The sequence below is a fragment of the Myotis daubentonii genome, chromosome 2 (assembly GCF_963259705.1).
Source record: "Myotis daubentonii chromosome 2, mMyoDau2.1, whole genome shotgun sequence".
Lineage (NCBI taxonomy): Eukaryota > Metazoa > Chordata > Mammalia > Chiroptera > Vespertilionidae > Myotis > Myotis daubentonii.
Genome location: NC_081841.1, coordinates 198,344,519 through 198,367,669, shown reverse-complemented (window position 1 = coordinate 198,367,669; position 23,151 = coordinate 198,344,519). Strand labels below are relative to the sequence as shown.

General features: G+C 37.9%; 1 protein-coding gene across 1 annotated transcript in view; it reads left to right on the top strand.

Annotated features, from left to right (window-relative positions):
• The window catches only part of LOC132226789 (disintegrin and metalloproteinase domain-containing protein 5-like), an 85,943-nt gene that overhangs the window by 7,126 nt on the left and 55,666 nt on the right, over positions 1-23,151 (top strand). The window contains exons 4-11 of the mRNA XM_059681222.1: positions 3,073-3,151; positions 5,350-5,426; positions 6,420-6,585; positions 8,481-8,546; positions 13,482-13,553; positions 13,754-13,908; positions 14,698-14,779; positions 22,556-22,692. Of these exons, the coding sequence (XP_059537205.1) occupies positions 3,073-3,151; positions 5,350-5,426; positions 6,420-6,585; positions 8,481-8,546; positions 13,482-13,553; positions 13,754-13,908; positions 14,698-14,779; positions 22,556-22,692 (834 nt within the window). The remainder of the gene's footprint in view (positions 1-3,072; positions 3,152-5,349; positions 5,427-6,419; positions 6,586-8,480; positions 8,547-13,481; positions 13,554-13,753; positions 13,909-14,697; positions 14,780-22,555; positions 22,693-23,151) is intronic.

The following is a 23,151-nucleotide window of genomic DNA, read 5'->3' as shown; positions in this document are numbered from 1 at the left end:
ATGTATATTTGATACCTATATGCATTTGAAATCTAATGTATATTGGTTATTGAATAAAGTCTTAGGCATACACAAAACAAGAAAATATGATCCACATTTAAAGAATTTATAATGCAGAGTGATATATTCAAACACATTAGCAGAGAAATGGGAAATTTTATTATAATAAAATGGTATTATGATAAGTGTGTAAACAGTAGTCTCTGAAATCTGGGAAGGCTTTTTGGGAAGAGGTAAGAGATGACTTATATCTTGAGGGAAGATGCCTTTACCTCTGTAAAGAAATGGGGTACCATAGGGGGGGCATTCTGTTTAGAGGAAATCATATGTAAAACATAGAGGTGGGAGAGTAAGTAGATTCTGTGGTGTTCAAAAAGGTCAGTGTGAATTACTAAAGAACATATTTTGGGGGGATGGAAGTAAAATATTTGGAAAGGTAGTAGGTAGATTCGATTTGTAGAAGATCTAGCATGCCATGGTAAGGATATTGCAAGCCAAAATGTTTTCAAGAATATACTTATGTAGGCTCATTGAGTCTTGTAGGTTGATTCTGAGGGAGCAAAAGTAGAGTAGGGTGTCTAATTATTCTTCCTATCTAATAAAAGAGTAATATGTAAATTAACCATCACTCCATGACAAAGATGGTGGTGCCCATAGTGGCCAAGGCGGGACACTGGTGGTGCCGCCCTGGCAATGCGAGCCCAGCGTCCGCGCCCTGGCCCTGTGGAGGGTGGGGAGGGGCCTCAGGCCGGAGGCTGGGGCAAGGGACACTGGCATCATTGCAGGCCGGGCTGAGGGACCCCCCTCCCACCCGTGCATGAATTTCATGCACTGGGCCTCTAGGATGATTATATAATAATTTAGGTGAGTGATGATTGGTGGCTTGAATATATAGTATAGGTCATAGTATAGGAAAGAAAACATTCAGTAGGCCTTGAAGACAAATTTGGTAGAATGCCTGGGAAACAGTGAGAATCTTGGATAATTTAGTTGTTGCTTAAGAAAAGGTCACTTATAGTATAATTAAATGAGGAGCATGAACAAGGGAGATCTTTATGTGAGGAGGGTAAGTTTAATTTGCAGTTCCTATAAGATATACAAGTGGGTTATATTCCATAAGTACAGGAATGTGAATCTCTGAGCAGAGATTGGTAATTGAGATATAGATTTAGCAATAATCAATAGTTTGGCTGTAATTTTTTAAAATGAGAGCTTATTTAAGTGCTTATAAATAGATTGGTGGCTAAAGACTAAATCCTACTAAAGACCAATATTTTGGGGGCAGGTAGAACAAAAAAACAACAACAAAAAACGCCATGAAGACTATGTCCTAGACCAGGGGTTGACAGTCTTTTTCTGTAAAGAGCTCTGGCTAATATGCTATGTACTCTATTGGAACTAAGCAATTTTTCACTGTAGTGCAAAAGCAGCTATACACAATATGCAAGCCAATGAGTCTGGCTGTATTTCAAGAAGATTTTATTGACAGAAGATGCAGCCAGCCAGATTTGGTCCAGGGGTTATTGTTGTTTGACCTCTGGGAGAGGAACAGAGGAGGGACGTGTGATTACACTGAGTGGGTGTGGTTTCCAAAATGATACTAGAAAGTCTAATACAACGATTATTTTAAAATTGTCTTTTGGGTTTGACATTCTGGTGATTATGAATCTTTTCAGAGCAGTTTCATGGTAAGTAAATATTGACAAAGTAGAGAAACTGTCTGTAGACTAATCTTTTAATACAAATAGGTTGCAAATTGAAAATATGTAAGAAATAGATGACACAGAGACATGGGAAGTTATTTAGGATATAATGGCTTGATAATAAATTCTCAGAATAGTGTTAGGATAAAAAACTGTAGAGAGGAAGTTTGAAATTATAGGACTGAAAAAGGTAGGTATCTTCAACATGTGGCACAGAATGGGATTTGTAGCATGAGTATAAGGATTTGCTTTGAACCAAAGTCGTCATCTTCTGGAAATAAAGTTAAGATGTGAGGATGGGTACAGGTTATCTGTAATGAAGTGACATAGAGGTTATGTGGGATGATGGACAGGAGTTGTGCCAAGTTGTTTTAATTGTTACTGAGGAAAATGAGATAAAATTCTGACCAAATTTGTTGAGAAGAACTTGGTATGTAACTAAGCTTAGTGAATATGAGTTTGTAGCAATGCAAAGGAAATCTTTCTAAATTGTGTTCTAACCCTATATTTTAATTTTGAGATTCAGGTTTAAAATGTGGAATCAATGAGCAATAAAGGCAAAGATTTGGAAGTTCTGTGCTAGAAATTGAGACCTATGTTGTTTTAGTATTTGATATTTCTAGCAATTTAGGTTGTTCATTAGCACATATTTTGATATTATTTGTCACTATAGTTAAAATGCCTCTCTCAGTGTCTAATTTATTGTAAACTAGTGGCCCGGTGCATGAAATTCATGCATGGGGGGTGGGGGTGTGTGTGGTTTCCCTCAACCCAGCCTGCACCCTCTCCAATTGAGAACCCCTGTAGGATCGGGACTAAACCGGCAGTTGGATATTCCTCTCATAATCTGGGACTGCTGGCTCCTAATTGCTCAACTGCCTGCCTGCCTGATTGCCCCTAACTGCCTCTGTCTGCCTGCCCGATTGCCCCTAACCCCTCTGCCTGCCTGCCTGATCGCCCTCAACTGCCCTCCCCTGCTGGCCTGATCGTCCCCAACTGCCCTCCCCTGCTGGCCTAATTACCCCCAATTGCCCTCCCCTACTGGCCCAATCACCCCCAATTGCCCCCGCCTACTGGCCCCATTGCCCCCAACTGCCCTCCCCTGGTGGCCTGATTGCCCCTAACTGCCTCTGCCTCAGCCCTGCCACCATGACTTTGTCCAGAAGGACGTCCGGAAGGTCTCCTGGTCAAATTAGCATATTACTCTTTTATTAGTAGATGATAGAGAAGTATTTGGAAAATAGGATAGGCCAAGATAACTGGCACTACTTTAAATTTCCTAGTAAAAAGAAAATTTGTAGTATGAAGAGTAATTATTTCTATACTTTCTGTTTCACAACTTGGGCATGTTTTTGTGCTTTCTGCCTAGATCATTTTTATCCCCCGTTTCTGTTGTTTATTCTTATGACAAATATGACACCCAGAAAACTAACAATCCGTTTGATCAGGTAAGACTTACGGTGTTTTTTTCCTTACATATTTCATTTTTTTTTTTTAATTAAATCTTTATTGTTCAGATTATTACATTTGTTCCTCTTTTTTTCCCCCCCATAACTCCCCTCCTCCCAGTTCCCGCCCCACCCTCCGCCCTCACTCCCCACCCACTGTCCTCATCCATAGGTCCACGATTTTTGTCCAGTCTCTTCCCACATCTCCCACACCCCTTTCCCCCCCAAGAATAGTCAGTCCATTCCCTTTCTATGTCCCTGATTCTATTATAATCAACAGTTCATTCTGTTCATCATATTATTTATTCACTTGATTCTTAGATTCACTTGTTGGTAGATGCATATTTGTTGTTCATAATTTGTATCTTTACCTTTTTCTTCCTCTTCCTCTTCTTAAAGGATACCTTTCAGCATTTCATATAATCCTGGTTTGGTGGTGATGAACTCCTTTAGCTTTTCCTTATCTGTGAAGCTCTTTATCTGACCTTCAATTCTGAATGATAGCTTTGCTGGATAAAGTAATCTTGGTTGTAGGTTCTTGGTATTCATCACTTTGAATATTTCTTGCCACTCCCTTCTGGCCTGCAAAGTTTCTGTTGAGAAATCAGCTGACAGTCGTATGGGTATTCCCTTGTAGGTAACTGAGTTTCTTTCTCTTGCTGTTTTTAAGAGTCTCTCTTTGTCTTTTGCTCTTGGCATTTTAATTATGATGTGTCTTGGTATGGTCCTCTTTGGATTCCTTTTGTTTGGGGTTCTCCGCGCTTCTTGGACCTGTAAGTCCATTTCTTTCACCAGGTGGGGGAAGTTTTCTGTCATTATTTCTTCAAATAGGTTTTCAATATCTTGCTCTCTCTCATCTTCTGGCACCCCTATAATTCTGATGTTGGTACGCTTGAAGCTGTCCCAGAGGCTCCTTACACTATCCTTGCATTTTTGGATTCTTTTTTCATTTTGCTTTTCTGGTTGGATGTTTTTTGCTTCCTCGCATTTCAAATCATTGACTTGATTCTTGCGCTCCTCTGGTCTGCTGTCGGGCGTCTGTATAACATTCGTTATTTCAGTCCGTGTATGCTTAATTTCTAGTTGGTTCCCCAATATAAGATCGAGGGTCTTATTAGTTTTCGTGTAGATCTCATTAAGTTTATCGGCAGCTTCTAAACAGTTCTTGAGAGACCTTAAAAGTGTGGTTCTGAACTCTATATCTTCCTTTGACAATTTTGTCCTGTTTCTTTGTCTCCGCATTTTGTTATGCTTCCTTGGTGCACCCCCTAGTGGTCTTTGTTCGCAGTCTTATAGTTAAATCTTGATTGTTGTAGCTAATTCCAGGGAGGGTTTGACCTCCAGGCCAAGTGGCTATGAGAATCAGCTGTGTCAGCAGTGAGAGAACTTCTGTCCTCTAGGGAGGTGCTAATCTAGCCTTTGCCTGAGGCTATCCGGCAAATGCCTGTGTGCAGGGCTTGGGCGGGGCGGGTCGCACAGGATCAACAGGGTGGGCTGGAGAGAGCAGTTATGGCGGCTCTCAGTCCTGTCCCCAGGGGCTCTGCCTCTCTGAGTCCCAGCACCCGCTGCAAAGCTGGGAGAGAAAGCTGCACTCACTCTGACCGAAGCCAGACAGTCCCGCTTCTCCCGTTTGAGTCTGGGTCCCTAAAGACTCGCCCGGATCTGGTGCTCAGAGTCTGCGACTCCCTCCCGATTGAAAACAACAACCGCGCCCTCCGCCGCCAGCCCGCTCCGCGCACTCCGCACCTCAGAATTTGACTTCACCACTGCGCCTCCTCTGAGTGTCCGTGTGCGTTTCTCTTTCCTCCTAGTTGTAGGACTTCCACTCAGCCAGCGTTCCTGGGGTTCTGGGTGATGTCCCTTCCGTTTTTTGGTTTCACTTTTGAAGTAGTTGTTCAAAGCAGCAAACTCCGGCGTTAACCTATGCCGCCATCTTGGTTCTCCTCCTTACATATTTCTTATTCTGAATTTTCTTTAAAAATATGAGTATTCTAAAATCCTAGAATATTATTTTACATATTCACTAAAATGAATAAGCTGGACTAGTTCTTATTTCTACATGGCACAGCTTCATTAGGTAAATGCCATACACATTAATGTACTAAGGTAGCTAATCTAATACATGTAAATGTCATATATAGGACGTCCATGTTTAAAATAAGTTATCCATTTGTTTATCTTTGTGTACTTTTTTTCAGATGGATTGCAGTTATTATGGATATATTGCAGGCATTCCAAATTCTCTTGTGTCACTCAGCACTTGTTCAGGACTCAGGTTGTAACCATTTGCCATTACCAGAGGCTGCTAGTGTATTAGTTGATATGCCATATATCTTTTCCGATTCTACAGTCACCTGTGTTATTTCAATTCCCTAAAAAATGAGCAAGAATTACTGACAAAATAGAGTTGGTCACCCTGACAGCATCTGTGCCTGATGGGCGGCTGCTTGTGGATTCTTATAGGATCTGCTGCTTGCGGCTTTGAGCAGTCTTGAGTGTAGTGGGTGTTGATTGGTCTCTCCATACTTCTTTAGTTTTCCCAAATTTTTATGTTTTCTTAATTCCTAGAATGGGTGGCAATTGCCAAAAACCTCAATCTGATAGATACTTTGCCTCAGCTCCAATCATGTTTAGGCTGGCAGTGTCTTCAATAAAGCCCACAAAAATTATTTAGACATTTAGTGTCAGGGAGAGTTAGGTATCTCAAAAAGAGGAAAGGGCCCTGGTCAGTGTGCTAAGTGGTTAGAGCTTCTCCCCACACACCAAAAGGATGTGGGTTGGATTCCTGGTAAAAGGCACACACCTCGGTTGCAGGTTTGATCCTCTGCCCTGGTCAGGGTGCATGTGGGAGGTAACCAATGGATATGTCTCTCTCAGATTAATGTTTCTCTCACCCCCTTTTTTCCCTTTCACTCTTTCTCTAAAAAAAAGAAAAGAAAAGAAAAGAAAAAAGGTACTTATAACTAAGGGAGAGAGTGCCTATAGTTCCTACAGACTGGCTTAGAAAATCTATACCTTAGGAAAGGGTCTTAACTTGTTTAAGCACGTGGATCCATGCCACCAACATAGTTTCTGTAAGATATTTTTGTTAGAATATGTATAATATGAAGCGATACATATCCTGCTGTTACTAGTTCTGTTCTGGGTAACAAACACCTCAAAAAACAAAGAGATAAAGTAGAAACTAAGATGACTTTAAATGTAAATCTATTAGTTTATAGTTATGGTAGAATCATTTTAGATTTGTTTTGATTATTTCAACATTCAGGGGAATATTGCAGTTGAAAAACATCTCCTATGGAATCGAACCAATGGAGGTTGCATCAGGATTCATGCACATGATTTATGAAGACAAAAATTATCACACTAACATTTCTCTCTTAGGAATCAGTGACATTTATAATTCCAACTATCAATATAGAAAAAGTTCAGAAGTAAGTATTGACTTTTTAATTTTAATATATTCTGTATAATTTTGTGAACTGAAAATGAATTTCAGAGTAAAATTTGGTGACTTGCAAATACAAAAGTTATTTTAGTTTTTCATGAGATTCCTCCATGAATTTTAAAATACATAGAGATAAATAGAGAATGAAATCTCAGAGGGAGGGGTGTGGGGGGACTGGAAGAGATGAACTAAAGAACATATATACATACTAGAGGCCCGGTGCACGAATTTGTGCACCAATGGGGTCCGTTGGCCTGGCCTGCAGGATTGGGCCCAAACCGGCTCTCCAACTTCCCCAAGGGGTCCTGGATTGTAAGAGGGAACAGGCCAGGCCGAGGGAACCCACCAGTGCATGATCAGGGCTGGGGAGGGATATGGGAGGGCTCCAGGGCATGTCTGGCCCGTCTTGCTCAGTCCTGATTGGCCAGACCCCAGCAGCAAGCTAACCTACCTATTGGAGCATCTGTCCCCTGGTAGTCAGTGCATGTCATAGCGACTGGTCGACCATCTGCCCCTTGGTGGTAAATGCATGTCATAGCGAGCAGTTGAGCAACCTTAGCATATCATTAGCATATTATGCTTTGATTGGTTGAATGGCTGACCGGACATTTAGCATATTAGGCTTTTATTATATACTAGAGGCCCGGTGCACAAAATTCATGCACAAGGGTATGTGTGTCCCTCAGCCCAGTCTGCACCCTCTCCAATCTGGGACCCCTTGAGGGATGTCCGACTGCCCGTTTAGGCCCGATCCTATTGGGGGACTGCTGGCTCCCAACCACCCACCTGCCTGCCTGCCTAATTGCCCCTAACCGCTTCTGCCTGCCAGCCTGATCACCCCCTAACCACTCCCCTGCCAGCCTGATTGATGCCAAACTGCTCCCTGCTGTCCTGATTGTCCCTAACTGCCCTCCCCTGCTGGCCTGATCGCTCCTAACTGCCCTCCCAGGCTGATTCCCCCAACTGCCCTCCCCTGCAGGCCTGGTTCCCCCCAACTGCCCTCCCCTGCAGGCCTGGTTGCTCCCAACTGTCCTCTCCTGCAGGCCTGGGTCCCCCCAACTGTCCTCCCCTGCATGCCTGGTCCCTCCCAACTGCCCTGCTCTGCTGGCCATCTTTTGGTGGCCATCTTGTGTGTTGGAGTGATGGTCAGTTTGCCTATTACTGTTTTATTAGGAGGATATGCATAGCCCATGGATAGAGACAATAATGTGGTGAAGGACTGGAGGGGACTGAGTGGAGGGGGGAAATGGAGGGGAATGGGAGAACATCTGTAATAGTGTCAACAATAAAAAATAAGCATAAAATAAAATTGAATTCTTTGTTATGCTTGTTATATGAAAGGTTAGCAAAAACATAGTTAACAGATTTAGAATATAGTGTTAAATAAACCAAAAGATGTTTACATGTGGGCATTTGGACAATTAATATAAATTATTCCTTTTTCTCAACTGTCTGGCAATTTACATGATATAAATATTATGTGATCTGCCTGGCCAGTTTTTTAAACTGTATTGTTTGCCAAAAGTAGTTTCCTAAAATTGGTAGCAGAAAATCTTCCCACATGGAAGATTACTGTGAAAATTATTACAAGGCTAAGGAAAGAAAAGCTATATGTTATAAAATTAATATTTCTAATTTCAGATATTGCTAAAATCAAAAGATACCTGGGTTCTTGTATAGCTTGGGGTCTCATTAAAAAATATTTTAAACCACAAACATTTTTTGGATTGGAATTTTCCAAATAGTACCTAAATTTTGTATTTGAAAATACCCTTGTTATATAATCAGTAGTGACATGTTTCTCAGTTTATCTTTGAACATAATTTCAGTAGAAAGTAAATTTTTAGAAATTCCTTAGTATTCATGTTGTATGTTTTTCAGAGAGTTGAATTTTTCAAGTTAATTCCTCAATACCTTGAACTATATATTGTTGTGGATAAAAATATGGTAGGTCCTTTTAATATATTATTATTTTAAAATTATTTAACATTTGTCTTTTACTTGATTTCAATGATATAATAAAAATTTAAAACCCATTTTTGATGTTCATTTTGATTTTTAGAACAATTGATAAATTCTTTAAATTATAAATAAGCCAAATTTTTGTTAATTAATTTATTTTGTGTATATGATCTCTAATTGCATTTGTAAAGTGAAGCATTTTTTCGTTTTCTAAACCTTGTTTGTTATTTTTTCTTTTTTTCAAAAGGACTACATTCTCAATGAAAGTATATATTAGAACAGTGATGGCGAACCTTTTGAGCTTGGCGTGTCAGCATTTTGAAAAACCCTAACTTAACTCTGGTGCCATGTCACATATAGAAGTTTTTTGATATTTGCAACCATAGTAAAACAAAGATTTATATTTTTGATATTTATTTTATATATTTAAATGCCATTTAACAAAGAAAAATCAACCAAAAAAATGAGTTCACGTGTCACCTCTGACACGCGTGTCATAAGTTCGCCATCATTGTATTAGAATATCCCCAAACCCTCAAACCCACATACAATAATATTTAATTGCCTAAGCATAATTGGTAGGGTAGTCTACTGAACACATATGGCACCTCTTTCAGGCAAAGGAAGAAAACAAGTCATCTGTTCTGTTCTCAATTCTTAGTAATTGAAATGACAGAAAAACAAAAGAACAAAATTTTCATAATGAGGATTCACGATTATACTTCAGATCTTGCATGGGTTTAAGTCAGCCGTGGGCAAACTACGGGATCCGGCCCGTTTGAAATGAATAAAACTAAAAAAAAAAAAAAGACCGTACCCTTTTATGTAATGATGTTTACTTTGAATTTATATTAGTTCACACAAACACTCCATCCATGCTTTTGTTCTGGCCCTCCGGTCCAGTTTAAGAACCCATTGTGGCCCTTGAGTCAAAAAGTTTGCCCACCCCTGGTTTAAGTTGTGAATTCGTACAACGTAGGTAGTTAGGGGATTCTAAGCTATAAGGCTGCATTTGTCCTAAATTGGTAAGATATGAGGGCACCTGATGGAAGCAAATGGTATTTCTCCCTGGTGGAATACAACTTTAAATAGGATTCCCACAGATTAATAACAGCCATGTATTAGCTCAAAATCCATAAAAAAATTAGCCATTGTGAAACAAAACAAAAATTAATAGATTTAGGTACACAAAACCTTCAGATATTAATATTTTAAGACATAGGTTATAAAACAAAAATATTTTCCCTAAAAAAAAGTTGGTTGATTCTCAAAGAAGTAAATATGAGGCAGAGAAGTGTAGACATAATTGTTGGCAGAGGTAACAAAAATTGAAGTGCGATGGCTCACTAAAGAGTTGGAGAGCTTTTCATTATAGCTAAGTTGACCCAGTACAAAGCCAATACATATGCTAAAATCATATTCCTGTAAATTTACAAAGCAATTAGAAGTTGGTAATCAGAATTTTAAGCATAATAAACAAAAAGAAGGCAATAAAGGAAAACAAATATTATGTATTAAGCATTTGTTTAATATGGAACAAATTTTAAAGCTAAGGTTAAGTTAAAATATTTCAACTCAAATATTTCATTAGACGTAGAGGGAATAAATACTGCAATTAAAAACAAAAGTTAAAGATTAATGAAAAGCAAGACAAATGACAGTATTTTATCTTTTGGTATGGCTGAGTAGTATTCTTTTCATATATGTACCACATCTTTAACCAATCATCTATCAAGGACACTTCAGTTGTTTTCATGTCTTGGCCACCATGAATAATTCTGCAATGAAAATAGGGGTACATAAATCTTTATGAATAAACTAGAGGCCTGGTACATGAAATTTGTGCATGGTGGGGGGGTCTCTCAGCCCAGACTGTACCCTCTCTAATCCAGGACCCCTTGGGGGATGTCTGACTGCCACTTGCAATCCAGGACCGCTGGCTCCTAACTGCTCACCTGCCTGCCTGCCTGATGGCCCCTAACTGCTCCCCTACCGGCCTGATTGCCCTTAACTGCTCCCTTGCTGGCCTGATTGCCCCTAATCACCTCTGCCTCGCCCACTCCTGGGACCCAGGATTCCCTCCTCCAGCCAGTCGCAGTCACATGGGAGCCAGGCTTCCTTCCCTCTGGCTGGCTGCAGGCACCCAGGACTCAAGCTGGCTTCGCCCGGGCTGGCCGCAGTCACAGCCGCAGGGGACCATGGGTGGGTGGCTTTGCCTGGGCTGCAGCTGCAGACGCTGGCTCCCAGGACTGCGGGGTGGGCTGCTTATCCCTCTTCTTGGCCACAGGCGCAGCCACTGGCACCCCAGGACCATGGGGCGTGTGGCTTGTCCCTCTCCCGGGCTGCAGCCTGGCTGGTCCCCATTTCTCTCTTGTGAGCTCATTTGTGCCTGGCTGGTCTCCATTCCTCTCTCCCCAGTGTTGAGTGTCTGAGCTGTTATGGCATTATGGTGTGAGGGCATGATGGCCATTTGCATATTAGCTCTTTGTCATATAGGATGTTTTGAAAATTTTCAGGTAGGTACCCAGAAGACAGGTTGCTGAGTCATATGGTAACTCTATTTTTTGTTTTTTCTTTTTATAAATTTATCAAGGTCATGTTGGTTAATAAGATTATATAGGGTTCAAGTGTACATTTCTATGATCTTCAATCTATATGTTGCATAGTGTGCACCTCACCCAAAGTCGGATTATCTTCTGTCTCTGTATATTTGACTCCCTTTACCCTTAATACCCTTCCCACTTCTTTCCCTCTGGTAACCACCATACTGTTGTCTGTGTCTATGCATTTTGTTTGTTTGTTGTTCTTGTTGGTTCATTTGTTGTTTTCAGTTTTATATCCCACATATTATTCTTTTATTATTATTATTATTATTATTTTTTATTGCTTAAAGTATTACAAAGGGTATTACATATGTATCCATTTTATCCCCCCGCCCTAGACAGTCCCCTAGCCTCCCCTATCACCCAGTGTCTTATGTCCATTGGTTATGCTTATATGCATGCATACAAGTCCTTTAGTTGATCTCTTACCCCCCTACCTCCTGCCCCCCAACCCTCCCCGGCCTTCCCGCTGCAGTTTGACAATCTGTTTGAGGCAGCTCTGCCTCTGTATCTATTATTGTTCAAAAGTTTATAATGGTCTCTATTGTCCATGAATGAGTGAGATCATGTGGTATTTTTCCTTCATTGACTGGCTTATTTCACTTAGCATAATGCTCTCCAGTTCCATCCATGACGTTGCAAATGGTAAGAGTTCCTTCCTTTTTACAGCAGCATAGTATTCCATTGTGTAGATGTACCACAGTTTTCTAATCCATTCATCTACTGATGGGCACTTAGGCTGTTTCCAGATCTTAGCTATGGTGAATTGTGCTGCTATGAACATAGGGGTGCATATATCCTTTCTGATTGGTGTTTCTGGTTTCTTGGGATATATTCCTAGAAGTGGGATCACAGGGTCAAATGGGAGTTCCATTTTCAGTTTTTTAAGGAAACTCCATACTGTCTTCCATAGTGGCTGCACCAGTCTGCATTCCCACCAGCAGTGCACAAGTGTTCCTTTTTCTCCACATCCTCTCCAGCACTTGTCGTTTGTTGATGATAGCCAGTCTGACAGGTGTGAGATGGTACCTCATTGCTGTTTTGATTTGCATCTCTCGGATGATTAGTGACTTTGAGCATGTTTTCATATGTCTCTTGGCTTTCTGGATGTCCTCTTTTGAAAGGTGTCTATTTAGGTCCTTTGCCCCCACATATTATTCTTAACTTTTTGAGGAACCTCCATACTATTTTCCATGGAGGCTGTACCAGTTTACATTCCCACCAGTAGTGAATACGGATTCCTTTGTCCCCACAACCTCTCTAACACTGTTACTTGTCTTGTTGCTAACAGGCATTCCAAGAGGTGTGACGTGGTATCTCATTGTAGTTTTGATCTGCATTTCCCTAATAGCTAGTGAAATGGAACATCGTTTCATATATCTCTTGGCCATTTGTATGCCTTCTTGGGAGAAGTGTCTGTTCAGGCACTCTGCCCATTTTTTAATTGGATTATTTGTTTGGTGTTAAGTTATATGAGTTCTTTACATATTTTGGATATTCACCCCTTGTCAGAACTGTTGTTTGCAAATATCTTCTCCAAATTAGAAGTTTGCCTTCTTGTTGGCAGTTTATTTTGCTGTGCAGAAGATTTTTAGTTTGATACAGTCCTATTCATTTATGAAATACCACATTTAAAAAAGTTATGATTGCCCTAGATGGTTTGGCTCAGTGGATGGAGTGTTGGCCTGCGGACTCAAGGGTCCCAGGTTCGATTCTAGTCAAGGGCATGTACCTTGGTTGCGGACACAACCCCGGTGGGGAGTTGTGCAGGGGGCAGCTGATCGATGTTTCTCTCTCATCGATGTTTCTAACTCTCTATCCCTCTCCCTTCCTCTCTGTAAAAAATGAATAAAATATATTAAAAAAATAAAAAAGTTATGATTCAGTTTCATAAATAATAAAGGGCACAAGTTAAATGCTTTAAACATTGCTTAAAGTCATGTTATTAAGAGTCTCATGCTCTATTGACTGAACTAGTCTGGCAGGCACTTAATAGAACTGAAACCTATATAATTGTATTAAATAAGATTACCCCAGTAAATTTAATGAAAAATTTATAACTTTAGAACTATCATTAGAGTTTTCAAAAAATAACAGTATCACAAAAGACAGAAAAACAAAATCACGTTATTGTGTTTTTATTTATTGCATAAATTATAGCACTTTTATAAATCATTACTTATACATCATTATTTCTTGGGTTATAATTGGAATGTAGTCCTATCACTAATTTAGAATATAGTACATTGTATATATAAAGGGTATGTGATATATTAATGGCATTCACTAGTTTCTAAAAGTAATTTATGTTTTACAGTTTGATTACATGGGCTCTGATATAAAGGCTGTAACACAGAAGGTTATTCAGATATTTGGACTTGTTAACACTGTAAGTTTTTAAAAACTCTTTTGTTTATATAGTTTGTAAAATTATCTGTAATATGTATTGATTTGTTTAATATTTGGTTGTGCTGTTGAACAGTTTTCCATGATCAACATACCAAATTAAATGTCTTAAATATGTTTTTATAGAAGTTTAATGTAATGTTTAAATCTATTTAAAAATGTTTATTTCTCTTCTCTTTTTAGATGTTTAGTCAGTTAAAACTGACTGTTGTAATATCGTCCATAGAAATCTGGTCAAATAAAAACAAAATTTCTACTTTTGGAAATCCTTATTCAATATTATACAGATTTTTACAATGGAAATCTGAACATGTCTTCCAGCCTGCATACTTACTTGTGTGAGTATAGTATTCCATATTTGTACAGTATTATAGAAAAAAATGCAAAATGATTTCATATGTTAATTATGAAAAATAATCATCTATTTAATATGTACTACATTCTATAAATTTGGTGAACATGATTGGGATGGGGGAAAACTGTAGGTTAAAGTCCTTGTCCTCAATGAGCTAATGTGAAGCGAGACTTAAAAATTTCTAACTGACAGAAAATAACCTAATAAAAGTGAAGTTACATAAAAGCATTGAAATAACTAAAGGAGATTAATTATAAGTGATAACACTTTCTTTAATGTTGCTTGGCTTATAAACTTTTACTACCTGTTATATAATCTCTATATTGTGTCTCTCTTCTGATTACTTTTTATGTTTTTATTTTCTAATAAATATATTGAATTGTTTTCCTATCTAGAATTTTATGTGCAGGAAAATTTATTAATTTTTGGAAATGAGTGAATATGTAGGTCACAGAAAATTGAATTTTCAGGGCTGTAAATGTTGAGGGAACCAGAATAATAACTATAAACCATTAGTGCAAATGCACTTGGCATAATTGTTAGGCTTTATCCTTATTACACTTCTGAGTGTTTATCAAACACAAAATTTGCATATATATGCTGACATATTCTTAATGTTGTAGGTATGAGAAAATATGTGTTTAAATTAGGTTAATTCAGAGTAGCATGGTCCTTAGGACATAGTAATTGTTCACTAATGTTTGTTGTTATGAAAATTTATCACCAATAATACCACTCTTAAATGCAATTGTGAGGAAATCCTTATTTTTAGCTTCAAGAAACAAATTCATTTTAAAGGAGCCGTACTACCTGGAAAAATATGTTATAAGAACGAGGACGCAGGAGTTGCTCTGGTATGTAATTTTTATCCAGTTTGTTCTCATTATTTTCATGTATAAAAATTTCCTAAATATTTTAAAGAATGAATAAATATATTACATAGTTTACTCATTCTTTAATAGTATTTTATATTACTAACTAGAGGCCTAATGGCATGAAGATTTGTGCAAGAATAGGCCTTACTTCCCCTGGCTGCCAGCACCACCTTCACTCTGGCCCAGAGATGCCTTTCCGCCTTCCCACGCTGCCCAAAGGCCCAAAGTGGCTGGGGGTAGGGTGGAACGCCTGTGTTGTTGCCATGGTGATGACACAAGCGTCCCGCCCTGCCCCTGGCTGCTCGGCATCTGCGCAAGTGTGTGCTGCCCACAGGCCCGTTGTCTTTGTCGGGTTAATTTGCATACTCACTCCTGATTGGCTGTGGGCATCATGGAGGGACAGTCAATTTACACATATTTGTCTATTATTAGTATAGATTTTGGAACATAAAAATTAAACTGTATATAATTGCTTTTAAAAATAGAACAACTATAAGTTGAACTGATCATAATACAAGTCAAAGTTTGTTTTGAACAGTGATATGCTTGCATCAATATTTATTATATATTCAATAATGTTAATTATTGAACATATCAAATTTTCTCTCAAAATTAAGAATTTGTATACATTCATTAGCTTTTTTATTAAGTGACATTTTTTTCTATTTTATGATAACTTTTATTACTGCATTCAAATCTTTATACTTTGGAGGAGCAGACTTATAGGAAAAAATAGCTATCAAATATTCATAATCCACTGTTTTCTGGGGAAAGTAAGAATAAGCTCTAACTAAAGTGCTATATTCCATTTGTCACAAGTTATTTAAAAACTAGGAAAGGGAACTAACTTGAGAATGTCTCAGAAAAAGATGTGTGCACTGTGATTTTCATATTGGGCAATTTATGCAGTTGGTTAACTTTTAGGAGCAACTACAATGAAGCAAATTGCCATTGACAGATTAAAAAGATTTAAAATCACTTCTGGTATGTATTTGTTATAACATTATGTAAGTTTAAGGCCCACAATGTGATGATATGATATATTTATATATGGGAAATTATTTCCACAAAACCTAAGGTTAACACATCCATCATCTCATATCGTTACTATTTGTGTGTGTATATGTGTGTGTGTGTGCTGAGAATCTTTAAATCTATTCTCTTAGAAATTTTCAAATATATAATACAGTATTGTTAATTCTCATTACTATGCTATACTTTGCATCCCCAGAAAATAGACGTTTGTACCCTTAGACTACTTTTACTCATTCCCACCTCTTAGTCCCAACTCTTGACAACCACCAATCCATTCTTTGCTTCAAGTTTCATCCATATTGTTTGTGTATGTATATGTATACATACATACATACGTACATACATACATATACTAGAGGCCCAGTGAACGAAATTCGTGCAAGGGCCTTGGCCCTGGTTCCCGCCTGCCCGCTGCTGTGGCTAGGGGCCTCTGCTGCCTCTGTGTGGTCCCTGACCACTGCGGCTTTATCTGAAAGGAAGGATGTCTGGAAGGACGTCTGGTCTAATTAGCATATTACACTTTTATTATTATAGATATAGATATATCACAATTTCTTTATCCACTCATCTATTGATGGACATTTAGGTTATTTCCATATCTTGGCTATTGTGAATAATTTGCATTGAATATGGCCTACAGATATCTCTTTGAGAGAGATTTCATTTTCTTCAGATGTAGGGTACCCCCCCCCCGAAATGTATACACACACATTGGATAATTATAAAGGCAGAGTTTATTAAAATACATTTCATTTTCAAAATTGATCTATCAGCTGTTAAAGTGTGTATACATTTTTTTTGGAGATACCCTACACCAACTAGTGGAACTGCTGATCCATATGATAGTTCTATTTTTAATAGTTTTAGTAACCACCATGCTGTTTTCTATACTGGTTATACCAACTTATATTTCCTAAAACAGGAAACAGGCTTCCATTTTCTTCACATTGTTTCCAGTACTTGTTATCTCTTGTATTTTTGATAATAGCCGTTCTAACAGGTGTGGTGATATTTCTTGTGGCTTTGATTTGTATTTCCCTGATGTTTATTGATGTTAAGCACCTTTCAGTGTATTTGGTGGCCATTTTAAATCTTCTTTGGAGAAATGTCTACTCAGGTTTTATGACCATTTCTTAATCAGATTACTTGTTTTTTGCTAGTGAATTGTATATGAGTTCCTATATTTTGGATATTAACTCCTTATCAAATATATAATTTGCACACTTTCTCATACTCTGTAGGTAACCTTTTCATTTTGTTGATCAGTTCTTTTGTTGTGTAGAACCTTTTTATTGATGTAGTTCCACTTGTTTATTTTTGCTTTTGTTTGTGGTTTTGGTATCATATCCATAAAATAATTGGCAAGACCAATGTCAACGAGATTTTTTACTACCATTTCTTTTTAAAGTTTTATGATTTTACTTCTTATATGTATATTTAATGTATAATTTTTATTGTTGTTAGTATTACAGATGTCCACATTTACCCCTCTTCACCCCAATCTTCCCAGCCCCTACCTCCCCTCCAAGGTCTCTGTGTACAAGTATATAAGGTTTTTGGTTTAACTCTTCTCATTCCCCAGTGGTCGGCAAACTGCGGCTTGCGAGCCACATGCGGCTCTTTGGCCCTGTGAGTGTGGCTCTTCCACAAAATACCACGTGAGGGTGCACGTATACAGTGCGATTGAAACTTTGTGGCACATGTGCAGAAGTTGGTATTTTGTGGAAGAGCCACACTCAAGGGACCAAAGAGCCGCATGTGGCTCGCGAGCCGCAGTTTGCCGACCACTGCCCTAACCCCACATCAAGAGAGATGAAGGGATAAGAATAGAGAGATAGAAACATCAATGGGAGGGAAACATCATTGATTGGCTACATCCTGCATGCCCCCTAGTGGGGATTGAACCTGCAATCTGGGCATGTGCCCTGACCAGAAATTGAACTGGTGACCCCTTGGTTTCTGGGTCAATGCTCAACCACTGAACTACATTGGCTGGGGTCACTTCATACAATTTAATTTTCAATTCATTTGTAAATTTTTGTGAGCAGTCTAAGATAAAGGGTCCCGTTTAATTATTTGCATGTAAATATTCAGTTTTTTCAGCACCATTTATTGAAGAGGCTATCTTTTTTCAGTTGAGTATCCTTGACTCCCTTGTCAAATATTAGTTGATCATATCTTCAGGGGTTTATTTTGGGGCCCTATTTCTTACCTATACCATACTTTAAAAAATGTTTTTATTGATTTTAGAGAAAGAGGATGGGGAGAGAGAAAAAAGAGACATATGAGAGGGAATCATTGATTGCTTTGCCTCTTGCTACTACCACTTCCAGGGCCTGAACCCACAACCTAGGCATGTGCCATGACCAGGAATTGATCCAACGACATTTTGGTGCACAGGATTGACACTCAACCAACTGAGCCACACCAGCCAGGGCTATACCATACTTTTGGATTACTATAGCTTTGTAATATAGTTTCAAAACTGGAAGTGTGATGCCTCTAGCTTTGTTCTTTCTCAGGATTGTTTTTGGGGTCTGTTATAGTTCTATACAAATTTTAGCATTGTTTTTTCAATTTCTATGAAAAATGGCATTGGAATTTTTAGTAGGGATTGCATTGAATCTATACTATAGTTTGGGTCTGGACATTTGAACAATATTAATGGGATATCTTTTCAGTTTCTTTCAATATTGTATAGTTTTCAGAGTAGAGATCTTTCACCAGCTTGGTTTAATTTATTCCTAATATTTTCAGTTATGTTACAATTGTAAATGAGCTTTTTTTTTTAAATTACTCTGATAGTTTATTAGTGTACATAAATGCAACAGATTTGTGTGTATTAATTTTGTATCCAGCTGCTTTACAGAATTCATTTTTTACTCCTAACATTTTTGTTTGTTTGCTTTATGAGTGTTAGGGTTTTTATGTATAATGGCACGTCATATGCAAATACTGACATCTTTACTTCCTCTTTACCAATTCGGATGCCTTTCCCCCTTTGCTTAATCGCTCTAATTAGTTCTTCCAATATTATATTGAATAAAAGTGGCGAGAGAGCACATCCTCGTCTTTTTCCTGATCTTAGAAGAAAAACTTTTAGCTTTTCACGTTGAGTATGATGTTAGCTGTAGACTTGTCCCATAGAGCCTTTTTCTTGTTGTGGTACTTTCCCTCTGTGTTGATAATTTTTAATAAATAGATATTGAATTGTTTCTATTCATTGTTCTTGTTCATAGTTGTTGTTTTTTTTAATTTCCCCTCTCTGTTTTTGCCTTCTGTGGTTTTAATTGCCCATTTTATTTAATTAAGTTATTTTTATTGTTGAGAATATTATAGATGTCCCCCAATTTGCCCCATTTGTCCCCCTCTACCTGGCTCCTGCTGCCACCCAGGCCTTCATCACACTATTGCCTGTGTCCATGGGCTATGCATACATATATATAAGTGCTCTGGTTAATCGCTTCCCACTCTCTCTCCCCCAGTCCCTCTGATATCTGTCAGTGTTTTCCATGCTTTCATGACTCTGGATCTATTTTTGTTCATCAGTTTATTTTGTTCATTAGATTCCACATGTAAGTAAGAACATGTGATATTTGTCTTTCTCTGAGTGGCTTATATTGTTTAGCACAAAAATCTCCTGGTCTGAAACACTGAACAGACCGTCCAATCTCAGAGAGAAAGCAAGGAAAGGGGGGTAAGAGATCAACCAAAGGACTTGTATGCATGCATATTAGCATAACCGATGGACACAGATACTGGGGTGGTGGGGGCTTGTCCTGGGGGGAGGGTGGGGCAGGGGAGGTCAGTCTGGGAAAAGGGAGATATATCTAATACTTTAAATAATAGAAAAATAAAAAAGGAAAGAAAACATTAAAAAAAATCTCCAGGTCCATCCATGCTGTCAAAAAGGTTAAGAGATCCTTCCTTTTTACAGGTGCATAGTATTCCATTGTGTAAATGTACCACAGATTTTTTTAGTCATTCATCTACTTTTGGGCATTTGGGTTGTTTCCCTTCTTACTACTGTAAATAATGCTGCTGTGAGCATAAGGGTGCATATATTCTTTCTGATTAGTGTTTCGGGATTCTTAGGATATAGTCTAAAAGTGGGTCAAATGGCAGTTCCATTTTAAATTTTTTGAAGAAACTCCATACAGTTTTCCACCATGACTGTACCAGTCTGTATTCCCACCAGCAGTGCATGAGGGTTCCTTTTTTTCCACATCCTCACCAGTACATGTTATTTGTTTGTTATTTATTGATGGTAGCCATTCTGGCAGGTGTGAGGTGATACTCAATGTAGTTTTAATTTGCATCTCTCTGATGTTTAGTGACTTTTAGCATTTTTTCATGTGTCTGTTGGCCATCTGTATATCCTCTTTAGAGAAATATCTAATCAGGTCCTTTGCCCATTTTTTTTTTTAAATTGGATTGTTTGTCTTCCTTTTGTTGAGTTAAATGAGTTCTTTATATATTTTGAAAATTAACTCCTTATCAGATGTATCACTGGCAAATGTCTCATATTCAGTGCGTTCCCTTTTCATTTTGAAGATGGTTTCTTTTGTTGTGCAGAAGCTTTTAATTTTGATGTAGTCCCATTTGTTTATTTTCTCCTTTGTTTCTTTTACTCCATGAGATGTATTGGTAAACATATTGCTATGAGAGATGTCTGAGATTTTGCTACCTATGGTTTCTTCTAGGATTTTTATGGTTTCACAACTTATATTTTAGTCAGTTATCCATTTTGAGCTTATTCTTGTGTATGGTATAAGTTGGTCTAGTTTCATTTTTTTGCATGTACCTGTCCAATTTACCCAGCACCATCTATTGAAGAGACTTTCTTTACTCTATTGCATGCACTTGCCTTATTTGTCGTATATTAATTGACCATAAAGGTGTGGGTTGATTTCTGGGGTATCTGTTCTGTTCCATTGGTCTGCAAGCCTGCATTGGTATTTTAATAGGGTTTGCATTGAATCTATAGATTGTTTTGGTTAGTATGAACATTTTAATGATGTTAATTCTTTCTATCTATGAACACAGTATATGCTTGCTCTTGTTTGTATCTTCCTCTATTTCTTTTTTCAAAGACCCATACTTTGCTGAGTCAGGTCTTTAACCCACTTGGTTAATTCCCAGGTTATTTATTTAATTTTTTTGTTGCAATGGTACATGTTTTCTTTTATTTCTCTTGCTGAGAGCTCATTCTTAGTGTACAAAAATGCCATTGATTTCTGGGTGTTAATTTTCTATGCTGCTACTTTGTCAAATTTATTTATTAAATCTAGTAGTTTTTGGTGAGGTCTTTAGGGTTTTCTCTGCACAATATCATTTCTAGCAGTTAGATCCTGAGCCAAGGTAATGTTGTTTGAGATGTGGATACCCTCAAGGTGATACCCTCTTGTGTTAATATAGGTCTTGTTTTTGTGGCGCTGTGGTATTATAATGATGCTGAAGCCCTGTTGTGTTATAGGAATTACTAGGCCTGGAACTTGGGACCCCAACTTATAAATATTATTTAAATCAAGGGGCTTGTAGGTGCACAGATAGCAAAAGGGACATTGGTACCTGTGCCAGAGCTTGACTAGCACAAGCAACCACAAATCTTGTCATTGTCTCCATAATTTTGTTTTTCTCAGAATGACATATAGTTGGAGTTATACAGTATGTAGCCTTTTCAGATTGGGTTCTTTCACTTAGTAATATGCATTTGAGGTTCCTCCATTTCTTTTCATTACTTGATAACTCATTTCTTTTTAGTGCTGAATAATATTCCATTGTTTGAAATGTGCCATAGCTTATGTAACTGTTTACCTACTCAAGGATACCATGGTTGCTTGCAAGTTTTGGCAATTATGAATAAAGCTGCTATAAACATCTGTCTGTAGAAACTGGAAATAATACAAAGGAGAGCAACAATACCTACCTATTGATTGCTATATAACTGATTATACCAAAATTTAGCAGATAAAAATGTAGTTCCATGGGGTAGGATTTTGGGAACAGCTAAGTGAGCAAAATCAAGGTGTCAGTTAGACCTGTAGTAATCTCAGGCTTCAGCACAGAGAGAATTTGTTTCCAAGCTCAGTCACGTGGCTATTGGAAGACCCCAGAAAATCTTTTCCAAGTTAACTTATGTGGACCTCTTATTAGGCTGACTTCTTCGCAGAATAGCTGGCTGGTTTTCCCCCAAGTGAGGAAAATGAGACAGAAGCCAAGAAGTCAGTCTTTTTCTAACCTATCTTGGAAATGATGACCCATCACTTCTGCTATATTCAGTTAACTAGAAGTATGTCAATAAGTCCGGCTTACATTCAAGACATGAATAGCAGAAGGCAGAAATCATTGAAACCTATTTCAGAGGTTGCTTTCTACAGAGAAAAATGTAGAATTGATTATTAAAATATTAGAGGAATTAAAAAAAAATAATTCAAAGATGAAATATACAATGTGGTGTTAAAGACTCCAAGATAGCTGCTCTTGTCCTTAAGTAATAGTATTTTGAAATTAAACTTTTGTGCTTATTTATCCATGTTTACCAAATTTATCATCCAAATGCTTATATAACTAATTTCATCTACATAGGTATCTTGGATGCATTGATACCTTTTAAAAAATGAATTTCATTTACTAATTTTTTATTATAGTAAGTATTGTGTGTTTTTTTAAATAACAATAGGGTTCTTAGCTGAATCATTTTCTTTTCCTTAAATTTAGCAAGTTGAGGGTTCATCTTTGGAGTCATATGCTGTCAGTATCGTGCAGTTGCTTAGCCTTCATATGGGATTGAGTTTTGACAATACTGATACCTGCTATTGTTCAGGAGATGTTTGCACAATGTCACCAGAAGCAATGTAAGACAATTTTCTTTATTAAATACACATATTCTTTTAAAGAAATTGTTTGGTTAAGAGCTTTTACATTTCCATTAACCAAACTAAAGTAATTGACAATTCCAGAACACAGAATCCAACAACTACATACATATTCTTTGTAAGTACTGTTGGAAACACACCAAAATGGTTCAACACTTCCCAAGCCCTCCATACCTGGGTAAACTCTCTTCTTCCTACCTTCCAGAGTCTGATTTGTATATATATACTGAGTGGCCAGATTATTATGGCCACCCTATCAGTACAATGAAGTGAATTAGTTATGCAAATACTACTACTAATAATAAAACCTTGAGAGTATTTGCTTAGGAAGTTTTCAATAGTCAGTATTTTTGGAAGTGTCAATGAAGTACTGATGGGGTGGTCATAATAACCTGGCCGGTCATAAAAATCTGGCCACTCAGTGTGTGTGTGTGTGTG